We start from the raw sequence: 20651 nt of genomic DNA on the forward strand, positions 1-20651 counted from the left end.
TAATTTTCAATAAGTAAGAACGTTAAACTTCACGTAGTTCATAAGCGTGATACTATCAAATGTAGATTATCACTATCCACTTAATTACTTGAAAACGGAATTTTTATATTTAGTGATAAGCAGCTGCAGGTGTCAAGCTTAAAATACTGATTAAAGCTGAATTTTCTATAGCCGCAATCAAAAAGAATGTGCATTATTTTTGTAAGGCTTTGACAGATGAGACCTATACTTTCGACGATGTAGTTGCAATCATGACCTTTGATTCTGTTGAAGGAACGAAATACTTGTAATTTTAATGTGTATTGAACTTTCGGCTAACGTGTTCTGAACCGTCACTGAGATATTATACCGTAGTTTTAACATGATTTTATACCCCTTGAAATAGACATGAAATCTGTATATTTGTTTACACATGGCAAGATTTGTTACGTTATCAGCACATCTTTTGGTATTTACCATAGGTTCACTAGGACTTTCATGTTTAGGATACAAAGCACTTTTAACAACTTAATTAGTTTATAAACAATCATAATATTTTTTTTCTCCAAGACACTAAGTTAATACCAGAAGTAAGATGAGACTAGAAGTATCGAGAAAACCAAATTCTTCACTTGGCGAAAGTGAATATTCTTGATAACACACCAACGGTTGGCCCTCTGGTAGCGGTTTCTGAATTTTCCCTCAAAAACGTGAGACGCTCGTGGCGGTAGATGGCCGAACTAGATTCAAGCACCCTCGTTCGTGTTCCGCGGCTTTACGTTGAGGGGAAGGGGGTAGGAAATGTTTTTGGAACTCGACCAATTTTTTTCTCTCTCTAGTGTAGGCGCGATGGAAGCGGCATAAAGTCCTCAAATTTTTTTCACTAGTGCCAGGATCTACTACCAATGCTAGAGATCTTTACTAGTCTCATCTTACTTCTGTTAATACTTATTAAGGTGACGCCTGTGTAGATAGCTGGATTTAAAGTTATTTTTACATAAAACTACATATTTTTAAATAAGGTAACAGGATACCAAATACTTCTACAAATGAACTGGTTAAAAAGTGTAATGATAAAAATTATAATGGTCTAAAGGACGTTTTTACTTATGACTAAGTGATAACTAAACAGTTACAGCTCTGAAGGTCTAACAGCATAGCAAACTTTTTTTACACGATAATAGTATTAAGTGTGTAAACAAGAACTTTCAACGGGATATTAAAGGGATGGTTCCAGGTTTATCTGAGTAGAGCAAACTAACATTAGTTTTCCATAAATTAAGAACCCTTTGAAACGTGGGAGTCAGTAAAAATTGCGAGAAAAATTTATTAATTAAGATAAACGTGAATAAAAATACAAATTTCTAATACCGCCTTCAAAATCGGCCACCATTTTCTACCCATTACCTACGTAGATAAAAATCAGACTATGATTAGCTGCTAGCAGTAGGGATGAAAACTGCATTTTTAGTAAGTAGTAAGAAATGGTAGGAACTGGAAGGGACCGAGCCAGTACTAGCAGTTATTGACTTACACCCCAGGGGACCGCGTTCGCAGTTTCCGAATCGAAGCAAATGTGTTCGCTATTTCCGGACCGCATTCACAGTTCCAGGAAAATTCAAAACTTGAGGCCATCCACAATTCAACTGGCCACTATTACTTCATCTGACTAGTCAATTGTCCATTCCACATGAACACCAATCTGTATTCATTGGCTTCTAACACCACCATCTTCTGGGCGTTGTTTTTGTCTATCCCACATAGACACCAGTCTGTACTTACTGGCTTCTAACACCACATCTTCAGGTCATTGTCCATCCCACATGGACACCAGTCTGCACACACTGGCTTCTAACACCACCATCTTCTAGTCTTTGTTTTTGTCCATCCCACATGGACACCAGTCTGTACACCTGGCTTCTACACTCCCATCTTCTGGTCTTTGTTTTTGTCCATCCCACATGGACACCAGTCTGCACACCTGGCTTCTACTCCATCATCATCCTTAAGGTTAAAGCTTTGTCCACATTGAACTCGAGTTCGCGACTTCGTCTATTCGCATCTTCGCAACCGATCACGAAAAACATTTGCACTTCTGTTCTGATACACGCACACATTTTGTTTTTCCCATTCTGAGAGCCAATAAAGTTTGAGCAATCATTGCGCCATCTGCCCTTCTCCTTCTACGTTGTCCAAAGAGAAAAACGAAACTAATCGCTCCAGCCTTCCTCTCGTCTGAGATTGGTGTTTTTGTCGCGAAGGCGCGAAATTCTTGGCCTAGTCGCGAGAAATTTGCATCTTTGCGAGGTGAGGACGCAAAGAAGCGAAAACTGTGTGTGTAGCCACAAATTAGCTTTGGTGTTATGTAACGTTAACAGTCATGTTGACAAACTAAGAAAATCGTTGAGGTGAAACGAGAGGATAGTGTTTACATGGCAACCCTGTTGTGAATATTACTTTGAACATAGATGGTATACAGTTGAGGAGTAGAAAATTGGGCCTTTACAAACACGCAAAGTTTTATCTCTTCATTTCCCGTTTTTTCCCCATCGGATGATTTTAATGTGTACAAGTATATCCTTATTGGATGTAAAATGTCGTCTGATTTACAGTATATTTGCTATGCTTTGTATACTGCTTTAATATTTCATAAATTTTAACTTCAGTATTTGTTCATAAAAAAAAAGAAACATTTCCATATCTGGGTAAATAAGTTTGTAAGTAGTCCTCGTCTTGACTCGGAGAGGTAATATTTTGGTTTTCCCAACTTGTAATCAAATTAAAATTGTATAAAAATAATGATAAAAAATTTGGAACGCTTCACGATTTTGCGTGTCATCCTTGCGCAGGGGCCATGCTAATCTTCTCTGTATCGTTCCAATTTTAGTATATGTAGTGCCGAAGCAACTACGATATCTATACCTTCCCAACTTCTATATATACCCCGTTTTTCAGAAAAGCATAAAGTGGGTGTATATGCCAGAACTATTCTAAATATTAAGGGAATGAATCATAATTTCTTGTGGTTTTCTTTCCATGTGTGTAACAACTAATGTATGCTACCATTTTGCCGAGAAAAAACAATATAAATAATAGTTGATAATTAGTAGTTTCCTAATTATCAGCTAAAATAGAATGTCCCTCATTAAGCTCTGTCGCCTTTCTCAGTATTCTCATTGGCCATTAAGTGATATAGGGAACGAAAAAAAAAAGAAATAGAAGCTAGGCCTTTTTCTGTTTCTTTTTAATTTTACACGGAATTTTATTCCGGTAAAATTTAAGAAAGGGCACCAAACCCCTGTCCCTGTCCCTGTCCTTGTCCCTGTCCCTGTCCCTGTGCCGGACGCGTCCGCGAAACGAACGCTTACGATGAGAGAGAGAGGGAAAACGTACGCGTCCGCGAAACGAACGCTTACGATGAGAGAGAGAGAGAGATCCCTAGCGTACGCGATGGCGATACGAAGCTCCACGTAGAGAGAGAACTGCCTGGTATATTAGTGAGAGGGGGAAGAGGGAGAGGGGCATTCCGCTCGGAGAGGAGAGAGAGGAAAGAAAGGTAGTTTAAATCTCGCGGGCTTTTTTGAGTGAAGGGAAACAAGATGATAATTTTCGTGCACTACTGCACTTTGTGCGCGTGATACATCAGAGATTATGCTGGATGGTTAGGTTAGGTTTCGTAAAATAGAGGGGACGGTTTACGGTCATAGTGATTTCTGGTTTAGGGGATCCAGGATTTTGTTTTAGATACATTATTTGATTCGTATGGTTTTTAAAAATTATACTTTAGTGGGGTGCAGAATTTAGTTTCATTAATATTATTTGAAATGTGATGTTTTTAGTTGTAAAATTTATTGGAGATCAACTATACGGGGGGTCACGTGAGCCGTGTAAAATTACTATTAAGGCCCAGCCCTTGGGCCATCTTGTTTAATTTTACACGGAATTTTATTCCGGTAAAATTTAAGAAACGGCACCAAAACCCCTGTGCCGGACGCGTCCGCGAAACCGGTTTCGCGTACGCTTACGATGGGAGAGAGAGAGGGAAAACGAAAGCGTGCGGGGAGAGAGAGATCGCTAGCGTACGCGATGGCGATACGAAGAGAGATGGAACCCAGGGAGGCTATTCTCTAAAAATCGAAAATCATTCGGATCACTCCGAATCCTTATGATTCGGATCGGGCTCATTCGGAGTGGACCGAACAAACCGTATTCTCTAACCCCAATCCTTATCGTCATTCGAATACTTCGAAAATTTTCTCTCAATCCAAATGGACGTCACTTCCTCTTAAGCCACGTGGTACTTTTTGACGCCCACTTTTTCTTTATTGGACAATTTTATTTGGCGCGCTTTCAAATTGAAGGGATGGAAACTTTGGTTTTTTCCAAGGAGTGGAAATTTTGGGAAATGGTCTTTGTATTGGGAACACATTCAATACAAAGCAAATTTCGATTTCTTTTCTTAAGATAGAAACAAGTGCTTTTTTTCCATTTTTATTTATTTATTTATTTTTGATAAAAAATTATTTATTCCTAAATTGCTTCATAATATTCTTTTAAAATGGTATTAAAGAACACGCTAAACAACAGTTAATATACGTCGAATTTTGAATGAAACTTAGCGCAAGTTTTGGTAGGGTTAAATATGAGGCAATGAGAACCTAGAATAACAACGTTAATTAATCGCAAATTATAATCCAATTGTGTGGATCTCGTGAGATTATGATAAATTCATTAATGTAGATCATTAGCCCTCCATCAATGGTTACACACCTACCAAAATTTAATAATTTAAATAGATGCTAAACGAAATAACCAAATTTAATCTAGCAATTATTAATAATTGATGCAATTGGTCAAAAATAGGTGGCTCTAACTCACAAGCCCCGGTAGAAAAAATATTAAAATGAACAATTAAATCTGTGTTAAGTAATTGGATCTCGCGAAATTATCCCTTAAATGTAGGATAAATTCAACGACGTTTTTTACCTTTAATCTTTCGGATCGAAATTCCTCCAAAAGGACCTTAGAGAATAGCCTCCCAGATCGGAGGGAAACGAAGCTCCGCTGCCTGCCTGGTATATTAGTGAGAGGGGGAAGAGGGAGAGGGGGCATCCCGCTCCGAGAGGAGAGAGAGGAAAGAATGTTAGTTTAAATCTCGCGGGCTTTTTTGGGTGATGGAAACAAGATGATAATTTTCGTGCACTACTGCACTTTGTGCGCGTGATACATCAGATTATGCTGGATGGTTAGGTTAGTATTCGTAAAATAGAGGGGACGGTTTACTTATTTCTGGTTTAGGGGATCCAGGATTTTGTTTTAGATACATTATTTGATTCGTATGGTTTTTAAAAATTGTACTTTAGTGGGGTGCACAATTTAGTCTCATTAATATTATTTGAAATGTGACGTTATTAGAAATTAAGGGGATACACGATTGTGTTTCAGAAATGTTTTTAGTTGTACGATTTATTGGAGATCAACTATACGGGGGGTCACGTGAGCCGTGTAAAATTAGTATTAAGGCCCAGCCCTTGGGCCATCTTGTTATTATTCGTTCCTGGGAGTAGGAAACTGAAACGCATCCATCTTCGGAAGATGGCATCAAGAGAAAGAAAAGGAGGATGAGAATTTGGGAAACTGCTTTAATTTTTGAGGGGAACAATTCACTCTTTTACGTTCGCTATGTAAGTTTTTTCTTTATTTATTTCTTTAGTTTTTTAGTGGCAAAGCTTAAGAGGATGTAAAGAAAATAAGGAATTTATTCCGCGCAATTTTGTATCCTCACCCATAGTTTCTCTTATTTCTTTTTTGTCTGGGGATAATATCTTTTAGGGTTAAATGATGCTTCTTGAATTCGGTCTTATTTTCTGTCTTTTCCGTATTAAAGTTATTATTACACAAAATATTGTAGAGTCTTGCCATAGACAGTGTAAAAATGGTTAGATGTAATCCGTAATCGGTGTACAAGGAAACTACGAGTGAATAGCCTTATGACCTTAGTATTTGCATTTGGTCTTCCTCGTCACATGTGGTATTCACTAGTCACTTGGTATTATGTGAAATAATTGATAAAGCGCGCGAAAATTTCAAATTTCATAAACAAAGGCTTAACAAATTGCGTTTGCCTGTTGTCGTCTGTCTTTTCGGTATTTAGCTGAGAATTTTTATTTGATAGTTCGTCTAATATCTAAAACAATGTTATTCTTAAACCACCGTACTCAATAATGAGGTGAAATTACTTATAACTATCAATTTTTATAACTCGCTTAATATCTAAATTCAAGAACAATGGCTTAACAAATATTGAAAATTTATGTCGCACGTGACGACTTATTTCTTTCGTGCGCGCATTTAGACGTAGAGTAAAGGAAAAATAGTGCAGTTCCTTTTTCTTTTTCCTTTTTGTTTCAAACTGACGAGGAGAAAACGAAAAAGTGCCGGGACACGATTTTACGTTTTGATAATTGAAGGGGGTTTAAATTCTCACCGGCCCACCTTTTTCCCATCTAACCCTTGGAAAGTTCCTTATATTTGCATACGTCATTGATTGGATGACGGACCTTGAAACTTTTAGAGCTTAAGGAAAGAAAAAGAAGAGAGAATTTGAAAAATTTCGAAACCAGCGGTTTTTGATTCTTTGAACAAGTTTTAAGTTACTTCGCATTACATCCTCGTTCCGTTAAGCCCTGGTCCTTCCAAATAACCATCGACGAAAGTTAAAAGTGAACGCGACTTATACAGTTTCAGTAATGTTAGAATTTCTTCATTTTTATTATTTATAGGAGCATAATGATTGTTTGAACTTTATATCTAAAATATTAAAGCAATTGATTTGACCATGAATCTATATAACTATGAATATACAGCTCTGTCATATGCCCCTTCTATCATGTCGATTTGGTTTGGGTGTTACCATCCTAGCTTTGACGCGTTTTGCGTAGCTCTAATAGCCAATCACGAGACAAGAGGAAGTGACGTTTCGAATTTACACAACCCCGGACTCCCCCTTCCTTCTCCCGCTCCTAACACTAGCAGACACGTGACTGATGTCTCCTTTCGCTAAGCCCCGCCCAAACCTTATCGAGAGGTTAGACAGCGTAACGCAGCTGTATATTCATAGTTATATAGATTCATGATTTGACATAATAATTCTAATTGAATTCACACGCTAGTGCAATTTTTGGCATGTTAATATCATAAGTACATTATTAACCCCTAATAAGTTAGGATTAAATATTTATAACATATTCATATTCAATGAAAAGATTTGAGGTGACGTCAATTGAAACGATTCGTGATCAAGATTTTATAGAAAAATGATAAAATATGTTTAAAGGAATTGGATTTCTTGTCCATCACTTCAACTTTTAAGCAAAGTGGTTGAAAAATATTTCGATTATAACAAGGGCTACTGATCCAGTCAACAGCATGAAGAGCAAATAGAAAGGAACGCTGACACTACTCAAGTCCAAATCAGTCGTGCTTTTCAACGGTTTCTTCCACTTGACTTGTTCAATTAAGTGATGCTTCTCAAAATCCAGATACTTCAAAGGTTGTGTTTCGATCATTGCATGTTCCACGCTGTAATAAAACTCATCAGGCGCGTTAACATTTTACCATGAAATTCATACCGACCTTAGTTGGAGGTTTTCATGCAACTGCGGACAGCTTCTCGACCAAGAGGTGTTGAAAATGTTGTGAGTGTACTCAAAGCTAATTTCGTGCTGCGAAAAGTATAGGCCTTGCCTTTCCTCGAAGATCTTTTTAAACTCGGGATCTGATTTTAGCATTTCTCCCATTGTCCAAGTAAGAACGTAATCGACTATTATTAGAGCTTTTTCTCCGGAAAGAATCGGTTTGTATCCATCGAGATCCAAATATTCAACGTTAGACGTGAACAGTTTCTCCTCATCCTGCGCGTCAAGCCATTCCTTAACAATTGGGTCCTGGGCTGCCTATAGATGGGCACCAATGACATCAGAATAATGGAGGACTTACCACGGAAGCGCCTAATTACCAAATATTTCAGATAATCGAGAGTTCCGCTTTCTTTTATTATTGTTGGAGCAATTCCTGATTTGATCAAGTCCGAGAGGGTGTCGATGTAACTGTAACTTTCCGCCGTGAACTCCGTCCGCAAGTAACAACCCAAGAAAAACAAAATGAAAGTCACTCCGATCAGCCACGACGTAGCGAGCAGACGACAAGTAATGTGGGGCAAAATTGAGGGAATCGCTGCAAAATATAATTATACCATTTACTTATAGCGCCAGTCATTAAATTGTAGACAACCTCTGGTAAAAGCAGTTAATTACGTACCTTCGGTGCACAAGAGCGACGTTATCTTCCAGACATTTTCCAGGGTTTCTTGAACTAGTTTCTTGGCAACGTTCTTGGTGGGCAAAGATTTGTATTTGCTGGTTACGATGGAGTGAAAGACGAGCAAAAGTGACAAGAAGACCACAGTGGACACTGTTAAAATCACCACCTAATTGAAACAAGAATGTAATTGAGTGAATAGGATATTGTTAGTGAGGAAAAATTACTTGAGTGTCCATATTTAAGAAAGAAAAGGAAGTGGTCAAAACTCTCTTTGGAGGACCGGACACAATAATGGTCCTGGCCGTTAAGATCACCGGAGACGGACTGAAATATTTCTCTCGACCGTAGAAAAATGAGCTTGTCACGGCTTGTATGATAATATTAGCATTCTAAAAGGAAGGGTTAAAATAATAGTGTATTTTTGTACATTTAAATTTTGGTTTGTCGTACGTTGAAAACATCAGGAGCAGTATACATCTCATTAGTGTCGAAAATGCTCACTTTATGACCTTCGAAAATCTCCCTAAATTCATCGATAAAATTAAATGATTGTAAGATATGAACAGTTTTTTCATCATAAGTGTTGGATTATATTCGTTTCTAAGAGATAGTTATTATAGCAGTGGATAAGAAGAGCCGTACTTAGGGGGATTATGTATTGGCAAGAAGTTATATCAGTATCTCAGAGAGAAGGTATAAGATGCCTTTGTATTCGCGCGCCATAGTCCCAGTCCCCCTTTCAAAATACAAGGGGGAACGTAAAAGGAGGCGCCGGGCTATTTCGCCTCTCCTCAGTCGGAAAATACGTAATTTTCGTCGTCGCGCTGACGTGAGTTTTCAAGAACCAATGAGATGCTGGTTGTAATTTAGAGACGGAGATTAACTGCGGACCTACGTTTGGACTGGAGATAAAGCTCGAAATCTGGCGAATTTATACCTTCTCTCTGAGATACTAGATATAACTTCTTGGTATTGGTATTTAGAAATACACAGAAAAAACAACGTTTAGGTATTAAGCACATGAATTTATATTAAACATGTTGAAAATCTAAACCACTAAATTTTACGTGTGAAAACTAAGCACCAACTAGTACCAATGCGTTTAATAGCTAAACACATGAAAACTACACACAACAGCGCTATGAAATCCTTTGAAAACACGTTTAAAAACTAAACATAATAGTACAGGAAAAATAGGTTTTAACCCTGAACAAATTGAAACAAAGCTGAAAATTTCAGATCTTATAGATTTTTGGGCGCTCTTTAACGTGGTGTGGTCTCCCACACTCTCCCATTGGAGGAATTTCCGCCATATTGGAAAATGGCGGACAAAATCGAGAGAACGTTTAATAACTCCGGTTCTACTTAACCGATGAACACGTAATTAGGCTTCAATTGTAGATCGCATTCAAACACATAATTCACCTCTTAAGATATTTTGTCCTACAACTAACCGGAAGTTCCCAATCTGACCCTGAAGATTAGCCTCATATAAAAAATGGGGATTTATAGCATTTATGGTTTCTATTTTCAGAATAAGTTTCAAAAATTAAACATATAGTTTCTATTACTGACAAATTTTGTTTTTTTATCTGACAAGAGCTATAATGTATTATGAAACTAATGGTAACTATTTTACCTTTGATAAATAAAGTGAAATGAGAGTTACAGTAGTTTATTGATGACAAAAGTTAGGGTTAATAGTATTATTTATTTTATATAATAGTTAAAATATAAATTGTAATTTTTTAAAGTTATGGCTGTTCAGTAATTACTTAAAAGTCATTAAAACAATAAATTGCTTTAAGAATATTTTTGTTAAACTTTTTTTTCAAAGTTAAAACACGTATGATTATTATTTTATTGGCATGTGCTAAAGATTTATTTTAAAAACACATTTGGTTTGATAATTGCTACATTTATTTATAGGACGCAATTTGGAATTGAATTTCCCTGGTTGTTATTTATTTATGGTATTCATTATAATTATTTTCCAGTAAATAAAAATTTTATTTTTCACGTTTAAAGCTAATAGTTGCGTATTTTTTAAAGGGTTTCATTCGTAACTTTATAAGGAAAATTATTTTGGACACCAGAAAGGCTTTTGAGAATAATTAGTGATAGCGTCCTAACTGTCAAAAAATAGACCTTAACAGGGAAAAGCTAGGAATAACTATAATTAATTTTAACTGAATCTAAAATGTAAGTTTCACTATGAATACATGAGAGGGATTAAAAAAATGTTCAAAGAGAGTCATACGTGAAGGTTGGATTTAAAAAGTGTGAAAAGTTCAACATTAACGTTAGAGCACCAATAATCATTTTGTTAATCTCTCAAGTGAATAATTCAATGATGAAAAAATATTTATACACATGTAATCCTAGGACTGTAAAATTGAGAATATATAATAGCCAGAAAAATAGTAAGCATGGGTTTTAATGTTAAATTATTTTAGGTATAAAAAAGGGAAGGGGGAGTTTGTTAAAATACTGCTAATATACTCAAAGATGCTTTTTAAAAAGGGTAGTGATTTGTTGGTGTAGAATCTGCAGTTTAGCTCAGAGAGTTAATGAAGCGTCTTGTATTTCGTTAGTGACATCTTCAATCCAGTTGATTTTTATTTTTTCAACATTTAATACTATTGAACTAAGATGACGTTAGTGGTTAATGTCATAAATTGGTAGCTTTTTTTGCTGGTTCCATCGTGCTTGGTTTTGTTTTATTGATGTAGAGTCTGCAGTTTAATTCACAGTTAATGAGGAGCCTTGTGCTTCACTATTGAACTAAGATGGCGTTAGTGGTTAATGTCATTAATCGGTAGCTTTTTACTAGCTCCATCGCGCGTGATTTTGTTTTGTTAGCGACATCTCCAGTCCATTTTATTTTTTTTTATATATTTTTTCCTTTTGAACTCAGATAGCATTACTGCTTAACGTCATTAATTGGCAGCTTTATTTTACTAATTCCATCGAGCTTGTTTTGTTTGGCAAACGTCCGTAAAATAACGTTCATAAGGCGTTTCGATGGAAATTTAAATTGAAGTCCAAGGTGATTAGGCGGTTAATCACAGTTGGGTTTTTTAGAGTTACGAGTGAAGTACTTGAGGTTTAATCGGGTGGTGAAGGAGGGGGGATTTGGGGTATTTCACCACCCGCGGACACGGGGTAGTCAGTTCCTGTAGGGTAGGCATGCTGACAAGTCCCTTATTCCCTCAAAACTTTGTCGCCCAGAAGCTTGGCTTACAGGAGTGCTTCCACCTTAATTGTGCAATAAAAAATTTAAAATTTGCAAAAATATACTATGAACATCTTAAATCTAATCAAATGGTACTACAGAATTGATGGAAGGCAAGTATAATAAACGGTCCTCGTTTCATTTGATTGTATTTTTTGAAGTCTTCATAAAAATTTATATTTTCTATGGTTAGATCAGTTTGAATTTCGGCAGTTTTGTATGTATTATTGCTTGTCTGACTCGATGCCTCCACCATTTTAACATTAGCTTGAACAGATGCATTTAAAAAAAGTGGTACGCATTGACAAGCAACTTCAGCTCTTCCAGAATCTTCAATTCTGTCTTCAAGAATGCTTATTTCCATAATCACAGAATCATCTAGACTGTCTACCGTTAACACAGAATCATCTTGACTATCTTCCGTTAACACAGAAACGAAGAGATCATTTCCCAATGATGACATTGAGATCGCATTTTCACTTTTTGATTCCAATTCTCTCTTCTTCTCAGAACGCTCTAAATACCGATTATGTAAATCTAGTCTGGATTTTGGAGATCTTAAGCTTTGCACACTTCTATATCCCAGGAAAAGTGATGGAACCCAATCAGGGTGCGTCTCATCTTCCAAATTTGATGGTTTTCCTAAATTAAAATACATTGCATTAATGAAAAAATTTTAAAACTTGTACCATTTCTTTAATTTTAGTATTTCTTACCTGAAATAAAATGACGACTACATATTCTATGCCATTTCTGTATTAGATCAAAAGTTGAAATTTTTTTTTCAAGATGAAGGGCGTTAACCCAAGCCTGCCTTCTTTTACGCGAAAGTTCTTCAATATAAGGCCCATATTTCTTATTTACACAAGGAAAACAGTAAAACGAAATCCCCTTATCTTTTTCCGTGCGACTTTTACACTTAAAAACTGAACAATAAACCATTTTTAACTAAAATATTAATTAAAATTGCTAAGCCTGTGCCACTCTATGAGGATTTTAAAGGAAAACTCATTTGTCGTCTGCTACGTCAGACTCACTCAGAATCTGGCAGCCCGAAACCGGAAATAAGCACAGGACAGTGGACATTGTCTAATAAAATTTTAAAATGTCCCATAACTTTTTTTTAAACTATGGACAGTTTGACCAATGAGTATCCCGAAATTTTGATATCTTGACTATGGAGAAGCGACAATATTTTGGCACGCACACTCCAGTTACAATGTCCTATAAATTTTCGAGTCAAATAGGGGGTCACTGGACACACGTCCTATAAGAAATATTTCTTATTTCCAACCCTGATTGCAAACCAGCAAAAACAATTTTGATTGGTCGGTTACGAAAGTTCTAAAGACCACCACTAACCTAGCTAGCGCTGAAGACGAATTATTGGGGGCAGCACTGTAGAGCGTCTTTTTTCAAAAAAATTAATAATCATAACTGTCAAAAAATATAAATTTAATAAACCAAAACTTTTTAAAATGTATTAAACCAAAAATATTTAAAAATGTAATAAAACAAAAAATATTTAAAATGTAACAAAATAAACATTAATAAAACTTGTTAAAAGTGTTTGAGATAAATTATAAATCTGGGGTCCATTAGTTAACAAAATAAGGTGTGCTGTCATTACTTTCCTTGGAAAATCACTGTTAACGACAGTGCTTTTTCTTATGTTTAATAGTTTGCAAGATAAACAAAGATGTTACGTTGGCGAGAAATATGTGGATATCTTCTGTAGAAAGCGTGGTTTTTCATAAAGCCTTACCTAATTTAAGATTTTAATCATTTGGGTAGAATTATTAGTTCAAAATATTCCTAAATCCAATTACAGTCAAAGCTTCCTGACATTTAAAATGTAGTTTGGTCTAAAAGCTATAAGGAGCTAACAACTGGCTAGGGGGAACAGATAGTCTGACGTCACACAGCCCCTCTCTGGTTGGAATTTTTGCGAGTAGAATACTGTTTCCAACCGTTAGGGGGGATGAAACTCCAGTAAGAGATAGAAGGGTGTGACGTTTCAGGGTCAGAACTGTTAGCTCCCTATTGTCTCCGTCATGAGTTCCCATATCAGAAGGGGAAAAGAAGTATTATATTCTTCCCCATAATATTTATCAAATTATTATTAATTTATTAATTTCTTTATCAACTTGCGTTAATCATTTCCTTCCTAACATAACTAATTAAAAGATTATTAATTTCTTTATCAACTTGTGTAAATCATTTCCTTCCTAACATAACTAATTAAAAGATTATTAATTTCTTTATCAACTTGCGTTAATCATTTCCTTCCTAACATAACTAATTAAAAGATTATTAATTTCTTTATCAACTTGCGTTAATCATTTCCTTCCTAACATAACTAATTAAAAGATTATTAATTTCTTTATCAACTTGCGTACATATAGTTTCTATTACTGACAAATTTTGTTTTTTTATCTGACAAGAGCTATAATGTATAGTACGGGAGAGGGTAAAACAGCCTTTTTACCATCATAAAACTTAATGTTTTAATATATACCATTGTTCGCCCACACTTGTCAATACGGCTAAAGTTGAGTTAAATCGTGTGAAACAAAGTTGACATAACCAAGTGTATACTTTAAATGAAGATTATGGAATTGAGCTTTTGAATTAGCTTCTCTTCCACCAACAAGTGCGGCAGCAAAGCAACATTCAAATAGAGTTTATCACCAAGTTCAAACGTAGCTTGGAAGCAGCCTAAATGCTAGAGAATGGGGTTGGGGACAGGTAGGATCTGAACTCAAACCAATCGTTACCACTCTACAACCTGCTCCAGCTGAGCTTCTGCATATGATCCCTCGTAAATGCAAGGAAGTCAGTGATTTGAAATGTGAATGCGGTAAAACTGGTCCAGTCTGTTCTTCAATTTGTAGACAATGCAAGGGAGTATCTTGTTCAAATGAACATAGAGATTTTGAGGCTCAACCTCAAGTAGAGGACTATGATTAAACTTAAGCTTAACCAATATTGATAAATATACTAATATACAAGTTGGTAAACCTAAATAAACCTCTCCGATACGAGACGCAATTAATAATATCAGAAGTATATAATACTTCTCTTCGAGAGAAGTGTACCACAAAGCTGGGTAAGTGTAACATCACTCTTCCCAACATCGGAACATTTAGAGCAAGGTTACTAAAACGAATCACATACGCGATAAATAGTTCCCTCATCATTACTCTATTAGCATTTAATTATTTGGCAAGACGCACTTGTGCATTTTTGTCCCACGTCAAGACGAGGTTTGTGGGGTGATTGCTGGGGATTTAGTGCCAAACAACTATAGAATTCACCTTACGGTGCGATGCCCATTTGTAGTTTGATCAGTGGGAAAGCAAACTAAAAGGGTGAGCCTGGTAAGAATGACGTTACATAACTAAAGCATTAAGAGGACACAGAGTGTCATCCTTCTTCTATTATCCCCTTCTGATAATATTAAGAAAATAATTAAGAAAATATAATTGATATTAATTACTTTAGTCGTCAGTAGTTTAACGTAATTCTACTGAAGTCGTTTTAAGAAACATAATTCCTAAAATAATTTTAAACATAGCTATTGTTGACGTTTGAATTCTAGCGTATGCCTCTTTAACAATTTTTGGAAATTTAGGGTATATAAGGCGATTGATTCACAATAAATGATAAGAAATCCGCAATTGCATGAACCTTTGGTTGAAGCCCTGCAACTGGGAGGCTGGAGGTTTCTCGTAACCCTAGCCGATCGCCACGCACTTCTTGATCCTAACGTTGGGAGTAGAAGCAAAACGTTTGCTCCGAATTGCCAACTGCGGACGCGGTGACCGACACACAGACAGACAGACACCCCCCGCACACACGTCCAGTATAATACCTTTCCGTGACGTCATCGTCACTTAAAGATGTAAAAATATAGTGGGAATAATATATTTTAGGTTTAAAACCCGCTTTGCATTTATTTCGCTTGAAACCGTTTCGAAATACTCAAATATTAAATTTGCCTTACCTTTCCGGCTGGATTGTGAACTTCCGGTTAGTTGTAGGACAACATATCTTAAGATGAATTATGTGTTTGAAAGTAATCTACAATTGAAGCCTAATAACTTGTTAATCGGGTTAGTAGAACCAGAGTTATTAAACTTTTTCTCGATTTTGGAAATGTATTCTGAATATAGAAACCATAAAATGCTTTAAATTCCCATTTTTATATGAGGCTAATCTTCAGAGTCAGATTGTGAACTTCCGGTTAGTTCTAGGACAAAATATCTTAAGAGGTGAATTATGTGTTTGAAGGTGATCTACAATTGAAGCCTAATTACGTGTTAATCGGTTAAGTAGAACCGGAGTTATTAAACTTTTTCTCGATTTTGTCCGCCATTTTCCAATATGGCGGAAATTCCTCCAATGGGAGAGTGTGGGAGACCACACCACGTTAAAGAGCGCCCAAAAATCTATAAAATCTGAAATTTTCACCTTTGTTTCAATTTGTTCAGGGTTCCCTCTATTTTTGGGCTAAAATGACTGTACTATAAAGTAAAGTGTGCATAAACCTAAACTCCAGGGTTTAAACGTGTTCAAAACAGTCTCTAATGTATAGGATATAAACATATTGACGTTATGTGGTTAACCCAAGCGGCTGAGGAAGAATAATTAATATTTTATTCGGTGTGTCGGTTTTAACCCCTTCTCAAGCCAAGAGGCTTTTTACACAAAAAGCCAGGCAAGAACTTCAAAAATTGTTTCAGTGTTATTTTTGGTCTGAACTGTAAGTTTAGAACAGTAGTAATTATAACCTATCAAAATATATCATATGTTATTTTGTTGTACCACCCTAAAAATGAAAAACCAAGATGATTCGAAACTTGCAATGAGTATATAGAATAGGTTTACACATTTTCTTAACCCTTTGTAGGCGCCTATAAATTGTAAATGGGACCGGTCAGTTCCACGTTTTTGCTAAGGGAAGACCACGTTGACAGTTTTACAATTACAATGGTTCCCTTATTTGTATATTGATAAAAGGCGAGAAACAAGTTGGGAAAACCAAAATATTACCTCTCCGAGTCAAGAGGTCTACTACTACAAAGTTATTTACCTAGATATGGAATTATTTCTCTATTTTGAAGTAAAAGTTTACGAAATATTGAAGCAGTATTCCAAGCATAGCGAATATACAGTAAACCAGACGACATTTTACATCCAATAAGGATAAATCTTGGACACATGGAAATCAGTTAATGGCAAAAAGAACAGGAAATGAAGTCTACGCTTCAGCTGTTTACCCTATATTCAGATAGCTACATTCACGACTGGTTAGCAGTGTAAACACTATCGTCTCGTCTCACCTCAACAATATTCTTAGTTTGCCAACATGAGTGTTAACGTTAAATAATACCAAAGCTAAATTGTAGCTAGACGCACTTATAGTCAATGCGCACCATAAAGAGAATAAAAACTCTGTAGCTTAGCCCTACTAATCTAATTGACACTATGATCTTTTCTTCTATTATAAAATCTTAACCTGATTATTTAAGAGTGTATTTAACTTTCGGCTCACTCTGAGCCGTTGATGTCTCTTCATTTCAAACACGAAAATCAAAACCCAAAGTTTACTTCACCTCAGGCCTCAATTATTTACTCTATATTTCACTGAGCTTATTGCAAGTAATACTAGATATACCCGCCGGAATCTAGATCTTAGCTTTCTTCATGAAATTACTAAACCAAGGATTATTCTATATACAGATGTAGTATAGCTTAAGTAATATATTAACAGCTATTTCAAATAATAATATTAAAAAATCTTTGGAATATCAAAATGAAACAGAGCTTTAAAGCTACAAAAGCACTAAATGCATCATAATTACGAAAAATATTTCATCGTATTCACTTTATATTAAGGATAAAGGGAATATTATGGTTCTGTAGGATTTCTTTACACATCAAAACAAAACGAACTTCTAACGCAGCGCACTGCGGCACTAGTGTAATAACGGACGGACACACACAGACAATAACATAGACTGCTTTTTAACTCTTTCCGTATTAAATTTGAATTGAGAAACAAGATTATCTTAAATATTAAAATAAATAAAATTAATATTTAATATTTTCTTCGTTAGTTATTCGCCTTATTGAACGTTACATCGTTTTAAAAAAGAACAATTAAACATTCTTGAGAGACTTGACTAATATTGGTGTTTGAAATGAAGCATACGCCGGTTGCTTCGCCTTACTAAAATAGGTAGTATATAAGGGTTTCGAATCGCAGCTATGGATAAGAACAGCGCAATTGCGTGAACCTTTGGTGGAAGCCCCACCTTAGGGAGGCCGGACGTTTCTCGTAACCCTGGCCGATCGCCGCGTATGTCTTAACCTTAAGGATGATGATGGAGTAGAAGCCAGGTGTGCAGACTGGTGTTCATGTGGGATGGACAAAAACAATGACCAGAAGATGGTGGTGTGTAGAAACCAGTGTGTACAGACTGGTGTCCATGTGGGATGGACAAAGACCAGGAAATGGTGGTGTGTAGAAGCCAGTGTGTACAGACTGGTGTCCATGTGGCATGGAAAAAGAGCCAAAATGATGGTGGATTATAGAAGCCAGTGGGTAAAGACTGGTGTCCATATGAGATGGACAAATGGCCAGAGGATGGTGGTGTTAGACAGGTAATGGATAATAGCTATGGTAAGTGGAATACATTTTTCCAAATTTCCTGGAACTGTAAATGCGGTCCGGAATTTGGGAAAACGTTTGCTTCGATTTGAAAACTGCGAACGCGGTCCCCTGGGGTGTAAGTCAATAACAACAGACAGACACACAGACACGTCGAAATTAGAACCTCTCCGTGACATACGTCACTCGGAGAGGTAAAAATACGGGAGGGAGACGGCTTTTTTACTTTAATTCATTCCTAAACTTCATAGATATTTTTTAATTTCACTGTTTTTATTGATGAAAACTGTAAACAGGTAAGAATGAGTAAAGGTCGGAATCTCTCTATTCGATGTGAAATTCACGTAAAACGACCCCAATAATATAAAAATCTATTAAAAAAAGCGTAAAAAATGCTGATAATCGTAGCTCTTGAACTAAGAAACCACTAAAAAAACCGTTGGACTCTGCCCTTTTCCAACCTTCCTGTAGTTTTTTTTAATTCTGCGAATCTCAGCAAATGATAAGACCATACCTAGATTCGCTCGACACTCACTACCGCTTCTGTGTAAAGACAAAGACGCAAGGCTCTCCATTTTTCTAAATAATTTTTTAATAAAGTTTTAAAAAGTTAACTCTTAACGTATTCTATTCCCTAGTTACCTAAATGCTTTCCCAGCGTAGAAATGTACAATCTGAACGGGTGTTTGTTTTTGCGCTTAGAAGAAGAACCGTAAATAAATTATTATAGAAATGGAACCTATTCTTTAGCAATAGTTAATAATAACAAAATTAAATTCTATTCGTCCAATAGAGCTGGGCCTAGGTCTAGCATCTTCTTCGGAGAGCAGTGTAACGCGTGGTGTCTATTAAAAAAACTCGATTTCACATAACTTCTTTAATACTGTAGATGAAAGCATGGTTCCGGATAGAAAAATTTGTTATATTTTAAAATCTTTCCTAAGGTGAGTTTACTTTTAACTTCTATTTATATTTTTATGGTAAAGCATCAGCTGCAGTGCCGAAAAGTGCACCGCAACGTGTATCATTGAATGATGATGAAAACAACAAAGTGTCCTTGTCTGTGGAATCATGGAGATAAAATTGAAATTGTCCTTTTGCTAACTTTTAAATTTTTATTATGAATTGGATTAGTCCTATCCACTTGTATTGGCGCAAGTTTGGTTTTGCACCGTAATTTAAAAAAAAAAACACCAAATATTCATGCTGACGAAAAAACGTCGTCTCAAAAATATATTAATTAAAACAGTCCTTTGAATTCATCTTTGTTTTAACATAATGTTAATTATATCAACCTCCACGCGTTGAAAGGGAAATGTTATGGGAGCTCAATCCGTTTACATCCTAAACGCGTTGGCCAAACCACACGTTTAAATCCTTAACATTTGGAAACGCGACGTATTTCAAACCTAAACATTTGGAAACGCGACGTGTTTGAAACCTGAACGTTTGGAATCTCGATATGCTCAAAACCCAAACACATGGAAATGAGACTCAACAGTTGGAAAAATAACATGTTCAAAACTAAGACATTATGAAACTGAACGTGTTTCAAACCGAAAGTGCTACCCATTTATAGTTATAAGAAGGCAATCTCTGCTAATTGGAAAACCCATACGAAACTGGCTTATGACATAACGGGAAATACTTTTATCAAATATAAGGGAACAACACTTAATCGCTTACGTTCGAGACAGAAGAGCGACGCGTTGTGCCAAACATTTTCCAGGGTTTCTCTGGCTATTTTCTTGACAACTTTCTTAGTGGACAGCGATTTGTATTTGTTGATTACGATGGAGTGAACGACGAACAAAAGTGACAAAAGAACCAAGGTTGACCCCATTAAAACCAACACCTATTTGAAAATGGAATGTAATCAAATGACTTGGGTATTGCAATTGAGCTAAATTTACTGGAGTGTCCATGTTTAAGAAGGCAAAGGTTGTGGTCAAGATGATTTTTTTGGGGGGACCGGAGACGATAATAGTCCTGGCCGTTCCGATTACTGGAGACGGACTGAAATATTTCTCTCGACCGTAGAAAAATGAGCTTGACACGGCTTGTATGATAACATTGGCATTCTAAATGAGAGGATGATTTAAAACATGTTTTAATGGGTATTTCAATTTTTCCTGATTTCATTTTGACGTACGTTGAAACATTCAGGAGCAGTATACATTTCGTGAGCCTGGTCAACGTTCACTTCATGCCCTTCGAAAATCAACCTAAAATCATCGAAAAATGAAATTATTGTAAGATATAAACATATTATAAATTATAAAAGTGAACATGTGAAAAATACTTCATGTTGAGAGATCGTTTCAAATAATCCGACGTGATTTTGTAAAATGACGCGTGGCTCTCAACATCCCACGTTTCCTAACAATAAATATTTAAGTTTAATTGACATCAGGAAAAATAATTGTTGATAAACTCACC

General features: G+C 36.0%; 2 protein-coding genes and 1 non-coding gene across 3 annotated transcripts; all 3 read right to left on the bottom strand.

The window, feature by feature from the left end:
- Window positions 1-2783: 2783 nt before the first annotated feature.
- Window positions 2784-2890, bottom strand: LOC149712072 (U6 spliceosomal RNA). The gene has a single exon (XR_016377790.1). It is a non-coding gene; the product is annotated as a U6 spliceosomal RNA (small nuclear RNA).
- Window positions 2891-7346: 4456 nt separating this feature from the next.
- LOC149712073 (uncharacterized) lies at window positions 7347-8855 on the bottom strand. Its single transcript, XM_089860653.1, has 6 exons — window positions 8752-8855; window positions 8526-8690; window positions 8299-8467; window positions 7997-8214; window positions 7615-7934; window positions 7347-7560 (listed from the first exon to the last, which is right to left on the bottom strand). Exons 1-6 carry the CDS (start codon window positions 8776-8778, stop codon window positions 7347-7349), a joined length of 1113 nt encoding a protein of 370 aa, XP_089716779.1. The 5' UTR covers window positions 8779-8855.
- A 1137-nt stretch (window positions 8856-9992) lies between these two features.
- Window positions 9993-12478, bottom strand: LOC149712074 (uncharacterized). The gene is made up of 3 exons (XM_089860649.1): window positions 12253-12478; window positions 11636-12178; window positions 9993-11559 (listed from the first exon to the last, which is right to left on the bottom strand). The coding sequence occupies exons 1-3, from the start codon at window positions 12476-12478 to the stop codon at window positions 11471-11473; spliced, it is 858 nt and encodes a 285-aa protein (XP_089716775.1). The 3' UTR covers window positions 9993-11470.
- Between the last annotated feature and the right edge of the window lie 8173 nt (window positions 12479-20651).

This window comes from Phalangium opilio, unplaced genomic scaffold (assembly GCF_054372755.1).
Source record: "Phalangium opilio isolate 3A_F unplaced genomic scaffold, DU_Popi_V2 ptg000011l_1, whole genome shotgun sequence".
NCBI classification, from domain to species: domain Eukaryota; kingdom Metazoa; phylum Arthropoda; class Arachnida; order Opiliones; family Phalangiidae; genus Phalangium; species Phalangium opilio.

What these genes read in the sequence shown, in the direction of transcription:
- LOC149712073 (XM_089860653.1), bottom strand. Translation starts at nt 8,778, where the DNA reads ATGTATACTGCTCCTGATGTTTTCAAC. An exon ending in TCTTAAATATGGACACTCAA is followed by an intron (nt 8,468 to 8,525) that starts GTAATTTTTCCT and finishes TGTTTCAATTAG; the next exon opens with GTGGTGATTTTAACAGTGTC. An exon ending in TCGATTATCTGAAATATTTG is followed by an intron (nt 7,935 to 7,996) that starts GTAATTAGGCGC and finishes GCCCATCTATAG; the next exon opens with GCAGCCCAGGACCCAATTGT.
- LOC149712074 (XM_089860649.1), bottom strand. Translation starts at nt 12,478, where the DNA reads ATGGTTTATTGTTCAGTTTTTAAGTGTAAAAGTCGCACGGAAAAAGAT. An exon ending in TAGTCGTCATTTTATTTCAG is followed by an intron (nt 12,179 to 12,252) that starts GTAAGAAATACT and finishes ATTTTAATTTAG; the next exon opens with GAAAACCATCAAATTTGGAA. An exon ending in ACTTGCCTTCCATCAATTCT is followed by an intron (nt 11,560 to 11,635) that starts GTAGTACCATTT and finishes TGCACAATTAAG; the next exon opens with GTGGAAGCACTCCTGTAAGC.